Source organism: Engraulis encrasicolus, chromosome 9 (assembly GCF_034702125.1).
Source record: "Engraulis encrasicolus isolate BLACKSEA-1 chromosome 9, IST_EnEncr_1.0, whole genome shotgun sequence".
In the NCBI taxonomy this organism is placed as follows: domain Eukaryota; kingdom Metazoa; phylum Chordata; class Actinopteri; order Clupeiformes; family Engraulidae; genus Engraulis; species Engraulis encrasicolus.
The window spans coordinates 38,538,960-38,555,559 of record NC_085865.1 but is presented as its reverse complement, the minus strand read 5'-3'; the positions used below and the strand labels follow the sequence as shown (position 1 = coordinate 38,555,559).

The window sequence follows — 16,600 nt, the reverse complement described above, 5'->3', positions numbered from 1 at the left end:
GGGTGCTAGATGTGGGTAACCCTTTCACATCTCACTCACCTCTTCTTCCAGTAGAAGAGAGCATGCTGGTTCTCCATTCATCTCTGGGATCTTTCCCACAGGGAATCGCCCAAGCCTTAGTCTCTCCTTTTGCTCTGTCACTGGACACCCTTGTCTTGGCCTCGAGGTGAACCAACCTCACCCCTGTAAGGAAGAAACAGGGAGCCGTCATGACACCTCAATTTACACCAAAGGACCAGTGTGTGCGTGTGCATGTGTGCTGAACAGGCACTGGGTTGGGCTATGTACACTATATACACCTGATTGGGGCTATGTACACTATATACACCTGATTGGGGCTATGTACATTATATACATCTGATTGGGGCTATATACACCTGATTGGGGCTATGTACACTATATACACCTGATTGGGGCTATGTACACTATATACACCTGATTGGGGCTATGTACACTATATACACCTGATTGGGGCTATGTACACTATATACACCTGATTGGGGCTATGTACACTATATACACCTGATTGATTGGGGCTATGTACACTATATACACCTGATTGGGGCTATGTACACTATATACACCTGATTGGGGCTATGTACACTATATACACCTGATTGATTGGGGCTATGTACACTATATACACCTGATTGATTGGGGCTATGTACACTATATACACCTGATTGATTGGGGCTATGTACACTATATACACCTGATTGGGGCTATGTACAGTGTTTAGTATCCCTGCAACAACACAACTTTGCACAGTTTCTTCCTCAAGCTCTTGCTCTGTAGCTGAATTGTATGGAGTTTAGCTATGTGGTGTTGTCTCAACCTGTAGAATGCAGCCAGGACTTGTGAAATTAAATCATAATGATGGTTGTCTATACCATCTTGAGTCTCGACAATGTGATCTCCCAGATTAAAAATATCTTGAGACCCAATTTCTGCCTTCACCACCCTTTCAAGTAGAGACTCGGAACATTGACGGGCAGCGGATGACACATTGCAGACTCGTCTAATGCACTGCTCAGCACATCTTACTACTTTTACTGTACCCGCGCTGGGAATCAACAGGCCACCATTGTTACGAAGGGCAAGAAGGTGGTAATTGTCCCCAAGTGTTGAAGGCAGGGCTGTGCTAATCAAACTACTGCAGCAAACCTCACACTTAAGCTTTCTCTGGACACATTTCACAACAAATCCTGCAATGTATACAAGTGCATTTTCGGTAAGGGCCCCAAAACGTGTTGGTAAATAAGTGTGGTCTAAGACAAGCCCTGCAGTTTGATCATAGGGAGAGGGAACAATGAGGTTGTTGTCGTCGTCATCATCATCGTCGTTGGCATCAGCTGGCACAGATGACGATATGGCAATAGCTGACAAACACACAGTTCCATCCTGAGCTTGAACGTTGCCTATAGAGTACAATAGAGCAGAGTATCATTTATTAAAGGTGCACTGTGTAATATTCTTAGTAGTTTACTTCCAGAATTCATGNTGCCCATTCAAAAATGTCACCTTTTTTATGAATACTTACCACCACCTTCATCGTATTCATTATGACTTGGAAAAATAACACTTAACAGTTGCAATACATACCCTGCCATCTTACACAGTGCACCTTTCATACAGAGGGAAAATTAAAGAAAACATTTCACACATCATTCCACATATACTAACTATATAGCTGTAAATGTTACATACATTCAGCCCAAGGCAGATCTCACTTCCTCTCTGTCTCTCTCTCTCTCACACATTCACATGCACGCTCGCGGGCTTGCGCGCCCGCCCACACACACCCACACACACACACACACACTTGCCTGTGTCTCCTGGATTGATTCCGCAGCGAACCATGACATGCCGGAAGTAGTTCTTGAAACTCACGACGCTCGGATTGTTGTTCCATCCCCCTAGAATTTGTTGAATTTAAAATAAATCAATGAATTATTACATTTTATACACACACACACACATATATATATATAAAAGTATAGCACTGGGGAACATGATATAAATATATATTGGACGTGTGGAGTTCTTACCCGACGCCCTGATTGAATTGAAAAACAGCTCCACGTGGTCCTGGCTGAGCCGATACGTGCAGACGTACTGTTGTTTCTCAAGCAGTGCAGGTATCATTGTGGTGAAGGAGTTGATGTTGATTATGAAGCCCATAACAGACAGATATCTTCAAAATACAGAGAAGACACATAAGCGGTCTACAACTTAAATATTGCATGATTTGAACATGAACATACTAGATAAACGAGACAGATTAAAGGGCAAGTCGAGAGGCCAATGTTAAATGTTAATATGAGAGCCACACTGAATGAGGAAACAACTTTTTGTTTTTCACTTTAATCTGTCCCTCCTCTCTGTATGCAGCACTGACTACACTGAACACTGTTGAGCTGAGAACAATTAAGGTGCAAGAACAGCATAGGAGGAAGGGAAAAGATAGTATAAAAGCCAGACAGGATAATGCAGTGAAGCTCAGTAACTTACCTAAATGGTTGTATAAACATACAGTACCTTCTTCCGAACTTTAAGTCAACAGAGAAACCACAAACACTGGAACTGCAAGCAGACGTTTTTTGAACTCAACGTCAAAGGAAAGCATAGGCATGTCAACATAGAACTTCAGGCGTTTTAAGGAGTAACCCTGTAAAGGATAACTTCAGCCAATTTCAACATGCAGTTGTAATGCTCACACTACCCTGGACTTTTTTTCCCTCTCTCTTCAGCCTTTTCAGAGTCAAGGGTAGCGTGAGCAATACAACAGCGTATTGAAATTGGCTGAAGTGCTCCATTAAAGAGCAACTTTCGCGGGAAACCTCTTTTTGTCACTCATTTTAAAATGTGGTAGCTCACAGCAAGCCGTATGAGTATGCGCCATGCCAAAGTGTAATTCGATCTGCGTGCCCTGCACTGGTCACTGACGGGCCAGCCCACTTTGAGAGACGGACAAATGAGTGCTTGTGAAATGGCCAAACTTTAGTACGTCACTCGGTCGTAAACCTCGCCCATAGCCATGTATGGTATGTAAAAATAAAAAAAACCGTCGCCCATCCCCGCCCACACACTCATCCACCCCCGCCCCCTAGCAAAGAACTTGAGCCAACTGAAATTAGCTACCAGAGGCTAACAACTGCAACTGCGCGACGGAGGCGATTTTGGAATTGAAATCATGGCAGAACAAGCACGCTCATGTTTTATGTGTGGGGGTAAAACCACTTCCATGTTCCACTTGCCCAAGGATGAAGACCTGAAGAAGAAATGGTTGGAGTTTATCTTTGGATCAATACCAACATCGTACCCCAAGTCATTGGTTGTGTGTGCTAACCATTTCCAAGATAGTGACTTCGCCAATCTGGGAGCATACAACAGTGGGTATGCATCGAAGCTGGTGATGAAGCCAGGATCATCACCATCTGTAAGGTCAACCACAACTTCACAAGCCGTAAGTGAAATGATATCTAACGTTTTCTTGATATAACTTTCTGTAGCATGCATTGTGGTCACACCGTCTGTGCTTCTGCTAACAGTTGACCCAGGCGTGAACTAAAGTCATACAACAATATGATCAATTTGTTTGTGCAACTTAGTCAAGAGCAAGGAGACAACCCAGCGTTTGCCCTAGTACCACTACAGAACTAAACTATGTCTTTTCAAGCAAGATTTCATGAGAAGACATTGTCTGTTTTCATACCGTAGTAGGGCATTGCTAGTACTGCCTTTGCTCAGCTCTCGCAAAACACAGTCAATGATATAGCCTATCGGACTTTCGAGGGGAAATTCACCCCATTATATGGATAGGGTATGTCATACGAGGCTCTGTCTGGTCGGGTTTGCTCTTTACTCAAAACGTTGCTATATATTGCGATCAATGCATCCGTCTTCTCAATGCAAGCCGATGGATGGTTCAGCCACACATTCAAAATGAACGAGAACCTAGACAGCTTTACCGTTTATCATTTGCCAATGCTAATTTGTTTTATCGATCAATGTTCTTCTCGCCGTGAAACTTGTGTTTGAAGTGACCTCATGGAGAATACCGTTGCTCACTTCGGTGTAATTCTGCGTATGTATTGCTCTATGTGTCGTTTGATCACGCGTGTATACTTTTTGTCTTACAGGGTAGCTCTACAGCACAGGCATCGTTGTCTCGCCCATCGTACCATGCTAGCACCCAAACAGAACCACCTCCACCCCCCCCCTAGAAGACCGACGCGTTGTACACAGCTTTCGGAGGGAACACTACACATACGTCATTATAGGAGCAAAGGTTGGTATTGTGCCAGAAACATAGTTGTTGTGTGATACGTGCTGTGTGCGAATGGAAATGTATTACGAAAAGCCTATATTCCGGAGATTGCATTGTGTGTGCCTTATTTGGCTGAGCGTTTTGTCATTGTACAGTTTTGTGCAACGTACTGTAGGCCAAAAATGTCTTCAAGCAGCTGAACCACTCTTCATTCATCTGTGTGTGTGTGTGTGAGAGAGAGAGAGAGAGAGAGAGAGAGAGAGAGAGAGAGAGAGAGAGAGAGAGAGAGAGAGAGAGAGAGAGAGAGAGAGAGAGAGAGAGAGAGAGAGAGACTAAAGGTATGTAAGCATTTACTTTATGGTTATTTCCCTTGGGATTAATACATGTTTCTTTCTTCTTCTCTACTCTACTCTCACTTGTCTGTAACTCATTGTTTTGATGTAGAGACCCAGTGCCATTTCAGCGACACAAAGAAAAGCGTCCAGACAAATACAGATGCACCATCATTGGGCCCATCAACTTCAACCCCCTCATTGGGCCCTTCAACCTCAACACCGTCCACAACACCCATCAAGAGTGGTCCAAGGCCAAACAAAAGACCTAGGTTGGAGGAGGAGGAGGAGGAGGAGGAGGAGGAGGAGGAGGAGGAGAGCATTGCAGCACCACCTGACCCCCTTGATAAAACCTATGACCCAGAACAGTCGATGACCACTGTAGGCGAATCCTCACATCTCTCGTATGTGTTACAGCCTGTTATTTCATCACATCTGTACATGAGAATGTCTGTAATAACAGTTGTACTGGCTGACTAATGATTATGCCAATTCTCTCTTTAATGTCTTCCAGTGGTACATCTTCAACATCTTCACCTGGATACAACGACAACAAATACATAGTGTTTGAGAAGAACCTCATGGAGCTGTTTGAGAAATGTCCAAACTGTCGCCGTGCAGCCGAGGTGAAGACTTTCAGACGGGGAACTTTTTTATCCGTTGACCAAAGATGCCACCACTGCAATTTCATCAAGCACTGGGAAAGCCAGCCATTGATGGGGAGCTCACCTGTAGGCAACCTCCAATTGTCAGCAGCTGTATACTGCACAGGATCATCTTTTAATCAAGTGCAAAAGGTAAAGTGCATTATGCATTTCAGGGTTACTGTGGGTCGGGGGGTACAGCCCTCTCTTGTTTATTCCACTGCCTCTCAGCCAACCCTTCCCCGGTCGTTGACGGGCTACTTGTCACCCCTATCTCTACTGCTCCACTTTTTGGTTGTTGTGTACCGTTTGAAGGATACGAGTACCAGGTTACTTAGGGATATCATCAGGAGGGCAGCATCACTGTAGCATGACTTATAACTATCTAACTGACATAGTGTAACTGTCATAAAATGGAATGTATCCATTAGGTGCGTGCACAAGTAAAAATGTCTCACGTGAGTCATGTCATTACAGAAACATTACACAAATGTTCTACACACACTGCATGTGAATGCTTGTGAACAACTGATATTTCTTTATATGAAGTACCTATTTGCTGTCCTTTTTCCTTTCTAGGTCTTTAAAGCCATGCGGCTGCGAAACATAAGCTACTCTTCATTCCGTAGACATGCAACCCGTTACATTGAGCCAGCTGTAATACACAAATGGCACCAGTATCAAGATGGTGAATTGGAGTCCCTAAGGCACCAAAAACTCAAGCTTGGGGGTGACATGAGAGCAGATTCACCAGGTAAGACTCTTACAATTAGAGACACATGTAGCTGTATCCAGTTGTTTAGTAAAATAAAGCTATCACCTACTAATTTTAATCATGACTTTGTCATTTCTCCACCATGTCAACTTTAAAGGACACTGTGCAAAATACGGGACATACAGTTTGATGAATATGGAAAACAACAAAATCATTGCTCTTCAATTGGTTCAGGTGAGAGTTATCAGTTATATGCAATGTGACATCTTGAAAGAGTATTCTCATTTACCCATAACTGTACACAAAACTGACACACACAATTTCTGGTAGTGAAGTAAATGTTGTATGTCTTTTGCATTTTGTTTACAGAGCAATGAGGTTGGCGGGAGTCACAACATGGAGAAAGAAGGACTTATAAGAGGCTTGCAGTTGTTGGACTCCAAGGGCATGACTGTTGATTACATCGTCACCGACCGCCACCCACAGATTCAGAAGTTCTTGCGGGAAAAGAAAATAACGCACTACTTTGATGTCTGGCATTTGGAAAAAGGTATGTCTTGTGCTGACTAAAATGGAACAATAATAGTACTTGCCACATTATATGCTTATATATTGACTGAATGTCTGTATACAAATAACTTTTCTTTTCTTATTTGAATATATTTTTTAACTATAAGGTCTATCCAAGAAAGTTAGCAAGGTGGCCAAGGAGAAAGACTGCGAGGTGATCCAAAAGTGGCAACGAGGAATCAGCAACCATGTCTACTGGTGCGCAACATCCTCAACTTCAGGCTCTGAGAAGGTTGCAAAGTGGACATCTCTGTTTAACCACATGCAAGATCAACATGTCCATGAAAACCCTGAATTCCCTAAATGTCTGCATGCTGAACGCAAGAGCAACGCAAAGAAAAAGTGGCTTAAACCAGGTTAGTAATGTCATATTGCACTCCCTATGTATTGTGACACTGTAATGACACTGCACAGCCATTTACCTTTTGAATCATCCTCTAAGGTTCCAAGGCCCTCCTCAAAATGGAGAAGGTACTGGTCAACAAGAGGGTTCTCGGTGACGTGGAGAGACTAAGCTCGCGGTACCAGACATCTACGCTTGAGGCATTTCACAGCGTCATCTTGCGCTTCACGCCCAAAAATGTTGTCTTCCCTTTCATTGGGATGCTGTGCAGGTATGTTTGATCTGTATATGTATTTAACACCATGTTTAACCCTCTGGAGTCTAAGACCCCCCTGTGGGAATATTGGCAGCATCAGCCTCCTAGCCCATACCTATCACTATTCACATGCTAAGTTCCAGGTGATTCAGTGGCTGTGTGCGCCCCTGTTAAGCCACTGACAATTAGCACATGGAAATGGGAGGTGGGGGCACTCCCCCACATATGTGTTACACTTGCATCCAATTACTTTTCAGCTGAAATAATTACTGTCTCCATTTACAATTACATTTTTACACTTTGTATTGAAACAATTGTTTATGACTGTTCTGTTTACCTTTATGCAGTCACCACTTATGTTTACAAGGTTCAAACTTCAAAAGTATTGGCTCTATAGTGTATATTTGAAAATGCAAGATCCAAAAGGGAAAATGTGTTGTTTTCTCTGTTATTGTAACCAACAACAAAACTTTTCTTTGGTTGTTACCAATTACAATTTCTTTTTTTACATACAGTTAGATATCATCCTACTATGCTCTTGGCATGCCTAAGCAATAGTGGCAATATTGACTCATCATTACAATCTTTGACTTCTTTCAGACAATATCTGGCCGCACTCCATTTCAACGAGAATTCAAATCGCACCCAGGCAAAAACAACTGCTGGGACCCTGAAGTACAGCATTCATTTCCCAAAGGCGAAAAAGGGGGGGTACACAGTAAAACCAATGAAGTCGCAAGCAACACAGGGTATGTATCCCAACCAATTTATTATATATATATGAAAAACAAATGTAACAAAACAAGAAGACATATATTTACGATTAAAAATCTTGTCCAGGTTATGTCCAAGAGCTGATCTCTCTACTCTTCGAGGACGTGATTCCAAGACCCCAGCCTTACCAGGAGGAGCTCAGAAAGATTCCTGTTCCTGCCAACCTGTCTGCTGCGTTTCACCATCCTCCAGTTGCTGAAGCTGTGGCTGCATACCAGTCCAGGTTCAAGAAAGGGCAGCCCTGAAGTCAAGATATTGGCCCTCTGTCTCTGGGTACTTTTGTAGGATTCTTCGGACAACACAGGATGGATGTGATGACCACTGAACTTTCCTTCCTAAGTAGCCCCAGCACGAACATTCGAAACATCTGTATGCCAGATGCTTGCAACGCCTGAAAGAGATTATAATGTAATTTATTTGTATATTACTTGTTTTTTTTCCCATTGCTTGACCACTTTTTTAATTGATGTATATAGATTGTGTGCATGTAAAAATGCAAATAAAATTTCATTTTGACTTTTCCCTAAAAAGTAGAGCACAGTGTTGAGTATTATTGAGTGTGCTCATTAACACTTGTTTCTTTCAGCAAATAAGTATAGAACACCATACTGAAAATACTGTTATTGATAAGAGTGGTGCTTTTTGTTCTAGCTGCCTCACACGTGCACCTATTGCTGTAGGCTTATTCAATTCAATTCAATTTATTTGTTTAGGGGGAAAGGCCCTTGAGATAGGATATCTCGTTTTCGAGGGGATCCCAATGCACATGGAAACTTGTGAACACCCATACGCAGTTCAATGTGCATTTAGAGCATGCTGAAGTGCATAGGCTATGTGTAGGCAGACTGGCTCCAGTCCTGGACGATGGAACATGCAGGAGTGGGGGTGTCTTTCATTCTTGTAATCACCTAAATAGTTAAATGTAAATGTAAACACACTGCTCAATAGAAAAAGGTCATGTCATTGTTAGTAAGTCCCCTTGCAGCATACTACATTAATGTGTATGAATATCAAGATGGGAATAAAAACCTGTGAACCTTTGTCAGCAATTTACCTTGACAAGATAACCTGGGAAATCTCCTGTCAGCAGACATGTTCCTCTTCTGTTTGGCATTTCTTCTCAGTTCCAGGTGCACCTGGAAAATGCAGGCAGGCACATATTTGTTTAATCAGACATGCCCCCTGCTATAAATGTGTTGTTACCAGATGGCCAAAGCCTGTAATGCAAAGGCCCTGTGTTGTGTAGTAGCAGCAAGTCTTTTCAATAACAGTGTTGCACTGGCGGCACATCGTATCATTGGTCCTTGGATTAGAACACTGACGAATGGTCTTATAACCATGGTATTGTTAACGTCATTTGAAATAAAAGTATTGATGGAAATGTGAACTTCAAAAGACGGGCTGCCTAGCTCACACCCGCACCGTAGCACCAGCCTTTCAGAGATCTGAGTAACAACATTTGGGTTTGTTTTTGTGAAAGTTAGCAACCAAATTAAGACCAACAAGCTATTTCTATTTTTATGGCTGTGATCATGGAATTGTAACAATCCTATGATCGTTTTTACAAAGTTGTAACGGTAAACAGAGTGTTGCGCTATCCTGAATTCAGTATGGAGCAGTAGGATAACCTACATTAGCCAGATTGGCTGACATAATATGAATGCGAACCATATAAATTCACATTAACGCTAATCTGCAAGACCAGTGACTGACAGCATAAAGAACGAATCGTTAATAGAATAGGCTATGTTTGTTCAAGTTAACTGAAATTCCATGCAGGATAATGATGATGGAGAGAGAGGTGGATATTACCATTGGGATACGGTCATGTACAAATGACGAGTGGTTGTTGCTCGACACAATCTTCGTCCTCGTCCGATTCAGGGTCGTAAATGTAGGGTTGTATCTCCGAAGACATGTTGTAACCGCAAAATCCAACAAACTGACAGCAATCGGTGGAATGCAAGAAAGAAACGTCGGACAGTGCAGGCACAGATCGAAAACGAATAGCTGCAGCCTCAAACAGCTCAGCTGGGTCCACCAGCAGTGACGTTGTGGAACTAGTGTACCACGTGACTGTTTTCTCACACCAATCAGATTTTTGTTGTTGTCGCGTCATTGGTATCCATGAGGGAAACCGGAACGGGCAGTCGTTTGCCTCAAAGGCAATTTCTAGCTCACACAAAACAGCGTGAAACAAGAAAACTAGGACTTTTTTTTTCAAAGTAACGATGCACAATGCATTCAGTCATAGGGATAACCACAGCAATATGTGTATTTGTGCATAATATAACGGTGGGAGTTGCTCTTTAAGGAAAGTTTGGAATTGTAACTTACATAAGTTGTGTCTGCTAGCTTTGCAATGTAGACAGACCTTGGCTGTGCCAAATACATTTGCTCCTTAAAACTCATGTGTTCATAGTTTTTAAGTAAAGTTAAGATAAATACCTTACTTTTAGTATTATTGATATTTTTGGACGGGCAGGGGCGCATGCCAACTTCACTTGATGCAGTAGCACTCTCCCCTTACTTAAATAAGCACTGTTTGGATTGAATTTGCAATGCATGCAATTCTTTCTGAAGGTATTTACCTTACTTTATGAAAAAGAAATAGATGAACAAGTATTTGATCTAGCAAAAGCACAAAACCTCCTTGAGCGATGCAGTGGAGTGCCATCACTCATCTTCAAACTAGCCAGGTAATCCCGAGCTTCAGTCATGAAACGTAACATATCTTCCCAATTGCGCGAACCTAGCGGAGATTTAAAACCTCCAGCACGGGGGTTTCGGCTGTTCATGAGGTCGAATAACCTGTCAATCACCTAAAACAGAAATATTCCTTACTGTAGCCACTCACAGATCTAGTGTTTGTTCTCAAGTAATACCAATAACAATACAAAGCTATTCAAAGTTCTGTGATCTACAATACTGCTCACTTACTACACTCAGGGAATGCTAGACCTGTTTTAAGAGAGAGTACATGTTAATTGTTAGTCGTCACAGAACAACCAAAGCCCTGTTGGGGAAAAAATCTTGATTAGGAAGACACTCTATTACAATGGGTACGCTTAACAATTAAGTGCTGATACGCCAGGGAAGTGGCATTTGAAGCAGAAATAAGAGTTTACCTGAACAAATTCAGCAGTTGGAGAAGAGGCTGCGAACTGTGGATATCCCGCATCCTTCAGCACAGTGAGTGCCAGTGCCACAGATCGACTCAGTGTTTGAGCTGCCACAGAGACCTTCATCTTATGCCCATCAAAGTCAACGTGTCTCCTGGTCACCTTATTTGCTGCATGCAGACCCTCGCGTTCCTGGACATCATTCAGATCTACAATATGTTGCCATGTAACCGATCCAGAGGGACTGGTGATGGTACGGTAAGCCTTCAGCATATTCCTAGCCAATTTGAGCATGTGGCATGGGTCCATGATGAGGAAGACATCTTCTCCCGAGGAAGGGTGGGTAAAGTGGGTCTTCAGAGGCTGTTCGTCTAGGTTGAGGTGGCATCCCAGCATTTTTACCATGGACATGTTTGATATATGGCCGTCCATGGTGACACACACAACGTTAATGCCACGGATGTGAAGAGCCTCCAAGGCATCAAGAAGAAGTGTCCTCTGAGCGTCTGGTGATACGGTGTTGATGAAATAGAAGGCGATGGGCAACTTCCAATGACCTCTCAGGCCAACAACCATAAACACAAGGGCTTCTTTAGCCACAGTTGTTTCATCCAGCCCCATACCAAGATCTACAAGGCCCCGCATTGTACGTGTGTGGGATTCGTACTGCAGCTGTTTCCTTATGGACATACCATCCAGCATCAGACACACTTGGCCAAACCGGTCAGGGTCTTCAAGTTTTCTCTTCTCCAGCATATCGAGAAGGCAAATGTTGAGTCCCGGACTGGCATCGACAGTCTGTAACCACCTATTACAGGCACAAAAAGAAAAAAAAGAAATGATGATCTCACAACAACCGACAATGGCCACCATTTTTCAACAATGGAAAAGATGTGGCAAATATAATTACTTGCGAAGAGTGCGAGGATGTGGGAGTGGGATTTTCACAGTCTCTCTTAGATAACAATAGGCCTTTGGGCCATGAAGGTGCAGTGTTAATGCAAACTCCTTTTGCTTTGGCGTGAGGGCATAACCATGCTGGAAGAGTTCTAGAGGAAGATCTAAAGGATTAAGAAGAACACTTCTGTTTAACAAACTACTCAAAATTAAGCATATACTTACAGAATCAGAACAGTATACAAAAACATTCCATCAAGACACACACACTCAATCAGAAATGTGAATGCCAAACAAGGGCAAGACAACATGAATCAACCTGCCTGAGTAATACTCCAGCTTTTGTTGTAGTTCCTCAGCCAGCATGTTGTTTTCCCTCAACTCCACCATAAGGCATCCAACGGTCTGTCTTTGCCTCCTCTCACGGTCCTTGGCATTCCGTAGCTCCCTCCTTAATTTGTCCAACTCGTCCTGATATTGCCTCAGCTTCTCTTTGGTTCTGATGGGATCCAGGCAGTATGTGTGATCCTGTAAAACAGCCTACTCAAGCTTTAAAAGCAATGTCTCCGCAATCCAAATGAACACACTTTATGACACCAGATCCACTTCAAAAAATAAAAATAAAAATCATACTCACTGTGACTGACACCACGGGTTGTCTTGCTGACTGCGTTGGATATGGTTCACTAGCCTTTTTCGACGTTTTACTGGATCTAGAACGAGACCGCTAAAAAAGTATGATGTTTAAGTTATAAATAATAATAAACTTTATTTTACAGATAAGAATATGCAGTGCATTAAGGCAAACCCCCAAACACACATACACAATCATTAAGTAATAATAATAATAATAATAATAATAATAATAATAACAATAATAATAATAAATATCAGGTTGGGGATAGGCCCACATTCAATTGGATGTCACTGTCCTTTAGATAAACACATCATGATACCATTTCTTGATCAAGTTAATTTACACATAAATGTGATGTTCCTTAGTAGAGCCTGAAAGAACAACTCCTCATTAATTGAGATGCATGCAACTAATTGGTTGACTAACCTTGGACAAATGTTTTGGAAAGGTGAACACTGATGGGATTGCTCCCTCCCTGAGACGAACAGTTTGCCCAGTCCTGTCGAAATCTTCAGGTAGGAAGTGGCAGCTGCATAACAGTGTCCGTTGTTTTGGCACAAACCCCTCTCTCCTCAAAGCCAGCACCCACGCCTGTCGCCTCGATCCTTCTTTGGGAAATCTGCAAGTTGTTGTAATAGTAATAGTAATAACGTTATACGTTACCCTAAGCTCCTCCACATAATAGCATAGAAATGAGGCAAGTAACACCACAGGTCGTTTTGGTGCGAGTGGTGTTGTATCATGTCTGAGCGAAGTTTTAAAACATTTTTAATGTGAGGTCAACCTAAATTGTACAATAACTAAGGTGTACTGATTGTTGCTATTGACGCGATGCAACAAACACGTTTACAACTAACACAGCTAACTTTAAAAGTATCCGTATCAGTCATGCAATTGTCATTGTGCGCATGCCTGGCTAATCTTGATAGAATGTTATTTTGTATCTGATGCGCATGCAGAAGGATGTGATGACAGTTACTTTTCAGTTACAGTAGGCCATCAGTCGGCTATGTAGCTGGCTGTGTAGGCTATGTTTTGGTCTCCGCAAATACACCCAAGACAGACAGAAGTTGTCCGTCAATTCATACAAGAAAATAATAAAATCCTCGCTGTTATTATTAGGCTATCAAATATTGTTTCAAGGGCGAAACAAGTAGCTCAGACTAACACTTTCTTTGTAGCATTTCAAGTGTCGTAGGCTAACTGCCCTGGTTAAATCGCAGTTGATTTTCCTCCGTAACTGAAATTGTACTCCTGCAATCTAGCGTTAAGCTTACAGCATCACTTAAAAGTAGCCTACATTTAGTGCCCTACAGTTAAACTGCCGTTGCTTAACCTCAGTAAACAAACTGACATTATAGCTCTAGGAGGCGTTACATTTACTCAAGGCAAACGCAACAGGCCGTTGTTTGTCGCAGACATTTCGTATCGATAACGTTCAAAATCATAAAATAACACATTACCTGTGAAATGTTATTCCTCCTTCTTTAGATTCGTTCGTCCGTTCTTTACTGCAACCATAAGCGGCACAAAAATCCGGCATCTTTATGAATGAACTACTACTACTACGTCGTACAGATATAACTGAACCAGACGCTATGAACCCTGTTCCAAAATGGCGGCGGTACAGACGCATGCCCAGAAGCTGATGGGCCATTCTACTGTATTAGTTCTATGACCACCATCAAAGAGTATTTTCATTATGACTGGAAAATTTCGTTTTTCATACATGAGAAAGGTTGATTTTCTCCATGGTCGCCATTTTGAATTTACAGAAATAGATATTTGCTGCTAGTACGTAGGCCCATTTGTTTATTATTTAGTAATCATTCATGAAAAGATCAAATTAAGCAATAGGCAGCACCGTTTCGAAAGAGCAGCAGAGTTGCAATACCTACTCTAGCCACCATCCTACACGATGCACCTTTTAAACATCATACTCTTGGTCCTGCCCTCAGTGTTGAATTAACATTTATAGAGATTACTGCCTATGCTCCAGTAGTGTTGTTTTTAAATCTAGGCTCCGTTTTCAGGGCTTTCACAGGGTCTTCCATATTTGCACATGAAACATTCATTTGTACGCTGTTTGTTTTAAACTACAGAGCCGGCGGAGAAGCAAATTGTCAGCGAATGACTTAATTATTGAGTTCTCTCTACGTGTGTGTGTGTGTGTGTGTGTGTGTGTGTGTGTGTGTGTGTGTGTGTGTGTGTGTGTGTGTGTGTGTGTGTGTGTGTGTGTGTGTTCTCTATTTTTGCTCTCCTGTTCTTTTTTCTCTGCATCCCCTTTTCTCTGTTTTGAAAAGGTTCCGTCTTTCTCTGTGTTTTTGTAATTTGTCTCTGACTCTCTCTCTTCCTCTCTCTCTCTCCATCTGTCTGTGTGACACAAACATGCACTCACGCAAACACAGAGAGACAGAGAAAGATTGAGGGAGAGAGAGAGAGAGAGAGAGAGATTGAAGCACCCCCCCCACACACATACACACACACACACACATGCACACACACACACATTCAGTCGCCCTCCTGCCTTCTTCTCGACTGTGCAGAGGAAGCAATTCTAAAGAGCTGTCTGGAAGAATGAAAGATTCCAACACCCCCGAGGTGTCAAGATGCATATCAGACATCTCTTCAACCTCTCCAAGGTGCCAGATTCATTAGAATAATCTCCTCCCCTCCACCTTTCCTGTGTGTGTGTACATGTGTGTGTCTGTGTCTGTGTGTGTGTGTGTGTGTGTGTGTGTGTGTGTGTGTGTGTGTGTGTGTGTGTGTGTGTGTGTGTGTGTGTGTGTGTGTGTGTGTGTGTGTGTGTGTGTTTGTGTGAGTGTATGTGTCTGTATGTGCATGTGTGCACATATGTGTGTGTACTGGGTTGGTGTATGTGAGGGGGAGAACAAAAATCCAAGTATGTCTGGGGAGACAGTGGGGATGGGGGGGAGTGGTGTTGAAAGCCTAATCAAATATTGGGCTGTCAGTCCTAACTGGGGTAACACATGCCTTCAAAAAGACAAACAAACTTGCAGAAACAACAATCAGAAGCATAGAGAAAGAAGCGTGCAACATACAATATTATCAGTTGGTAAAAGGCCTGACCTGCTGAGGCCCTTGCTGGAACCAGGAGAGAAAAACATGTCCCAGCATATTTTGATTTTGTTCTTTAAAATGTGGAGCTTTGGAAAAAAAATGTGAAAACACAATCATCCCACAGGACTCTGGGGTCATTCGCTGTACTGCACTGACCATCCAGGCTGGTGGACACAGCGTCAGCATCATGGTTGCTTAGTGACACAGCGAAGATGGATCAAAGAAATCACTATGGAAATTGCTCTCGGGCCCCAGCATCAGCAGCGGGAGGGAGCAGAGACAGCAGCATCTTAGCAGTAAGCCTCCCCTATCATCTTCCCTACTAAAAGGCCACCCTCTCTCTCACTCTTTCTGTCTCTCTCTTTCTGTCTCTCTGTCTGTCTCCCCCCCCCTCTTTCTCTGTCTCTCTCTCTCTCTCTCTCTCTCTCTCTCTCTCTCTCTCTCTCTCTCTCTCTCTCTCTCTCTCTCTCTCTCCCTCTCTCTCTCTCTGTCTGTCTGTCTGTCTCTCTGACCAGCCCCAGCAACATTTACAGTAACATTTGATATCCTCGGGAATATATTTTCATAATTTTTCTATTTCGAGACCTCTGCCTCGTGGCTACTGCCGTTTTTTTTTGTACCACCCATCTCATCTCTACAAATGTATTTAAGGATCCCTCCATCCTCCCTCCTCCCTCCCTCCCGTCTGTCTGTATAACTCGCTGTTGGGTCGCTGGGTCCTGTGACAGACACACACAGTGTAACACGTGCCCTTTTACTGATATTGTACCCAGGGAAGCCGACAGGGGGGATAAATGGGCCACTTGTCCCGGGCTCAGGGAGAGAGGAGGCCCAGAATTGGATGCTGATAACATTGTAGTATATGTAGCCTATTGGTTTTGAGGCCCTTTCATATGTCTTTGTCCCAGGGCCCAACCAAAGCTGTCAGCAGCCCTGATTTTACCTATGCACACACAGAA

The 16,600-nt window shown here is 42.8% G+C and overlaps 3 protein-coding genes and 1 long non-coding RNA gene across 5 annotated transcripts in view; 2 read left to right on the top strand and 2 right to left on the bottom strand.

Annotated features, from left to right (window-relative positions):
- Positions 1 to 611: 611 nt before the first annotated feature.
- Positions 612 to 11,075, bottom strand: LOC134455803 (uncharacterized). Its single transcript, XM_063207114.1, has 4 exons — positions 11,033 to 11,075; positions 2,049 to 2,194; positions 1,827 to 1,916; positions 612 to 1,418 (listed from the first exon to the last, which is right to left on the bottom strand). The coding sequence occupies exons 2-4, from the start codon at positions 2,179 to 2,181 to the stop codon at positions 736 to 738; spliced, it is 906 nt and encodes a 301-aa protein (XP_063063184.1). The 5' UTR covers positions 2,182 to 2,194; positions 11,033 to 11,075; the 3' UTR covers positions 612 to 735.
- LOC134455802 (uncharacterized) lies at positions 3,083 to 8,156 on the top strand. 2 transcript variants are annotated; one of them, XM_063207113.1, is made up of 11 exons: positions 3,083 to 3,466; positions 4,143 to 4,291; positions 4,715 to 5,006; positions 5,117 to 5,399; positions 5,826 to 6,000; positions 6,119 to 6,195; positions 6,331 to 6,511; positions 6,639 to 6,887; positions 6,974 to 7,145; positions 7,731 to 7,879; positions 7,971 to 8,156. In XM_063207113.1, the coding sequence occupies exons 2-11, from the start codon at positions 4,186 to 4,188 to the stop codon at positions 8,147 to 8,149; spliced, it is 1,863 nt and encodes a 620-aa protein (XP_063063183.1). In that variant the 5' UTR covers positions 3,083 to 3,466; positions 4,143 to 4,185; the 3' UTR covers positions 8,150 to 8,156. The 2 variants fall into 2 exon arrangements, with proteins under 2 accessions (XP_063063183.1, XP_063063182.1); XM_063207112.1 differs by lacking the exon at positions 3,083 to 3,466 and having other exon boundaries at positions 3,722 to 4,291.
- Positions 8,198 to 10,055, bottom strand: LOC134455804 (uncharacterized). Its single transcript, XR_010036160.1, has 3 exons — positions 9,717 to 10,055; positions 8,959 to 9,040; positions 8,198 to 8,295 (listed from the first exon to the last, which is right to left on the bottom strand). It is a non-coding gene; the product is annotated as an uncharacterized LOC134455804 (long non-coding RNA).
- A 503-nt stretch (positions 11,076 to 11,578) lies between the features above and the next one.
- Positions 11,579 to 16,600, top strand: part of LOC134455278 (mannose-binding protein C-like) — an 83,828-nt gene continuing 78,806 nt past the window's right edge. Inside the window, exon 1 of the mRNA XM_063206298.1 lies at positions 11,579 to 11,672. Coding sequence (XP_063062368.1) covers positions 11,579 to 11,672 — 94 coding nt within the window. The remainder of the gene's footprint in view (positions 11,673 to 16,600) is intronic.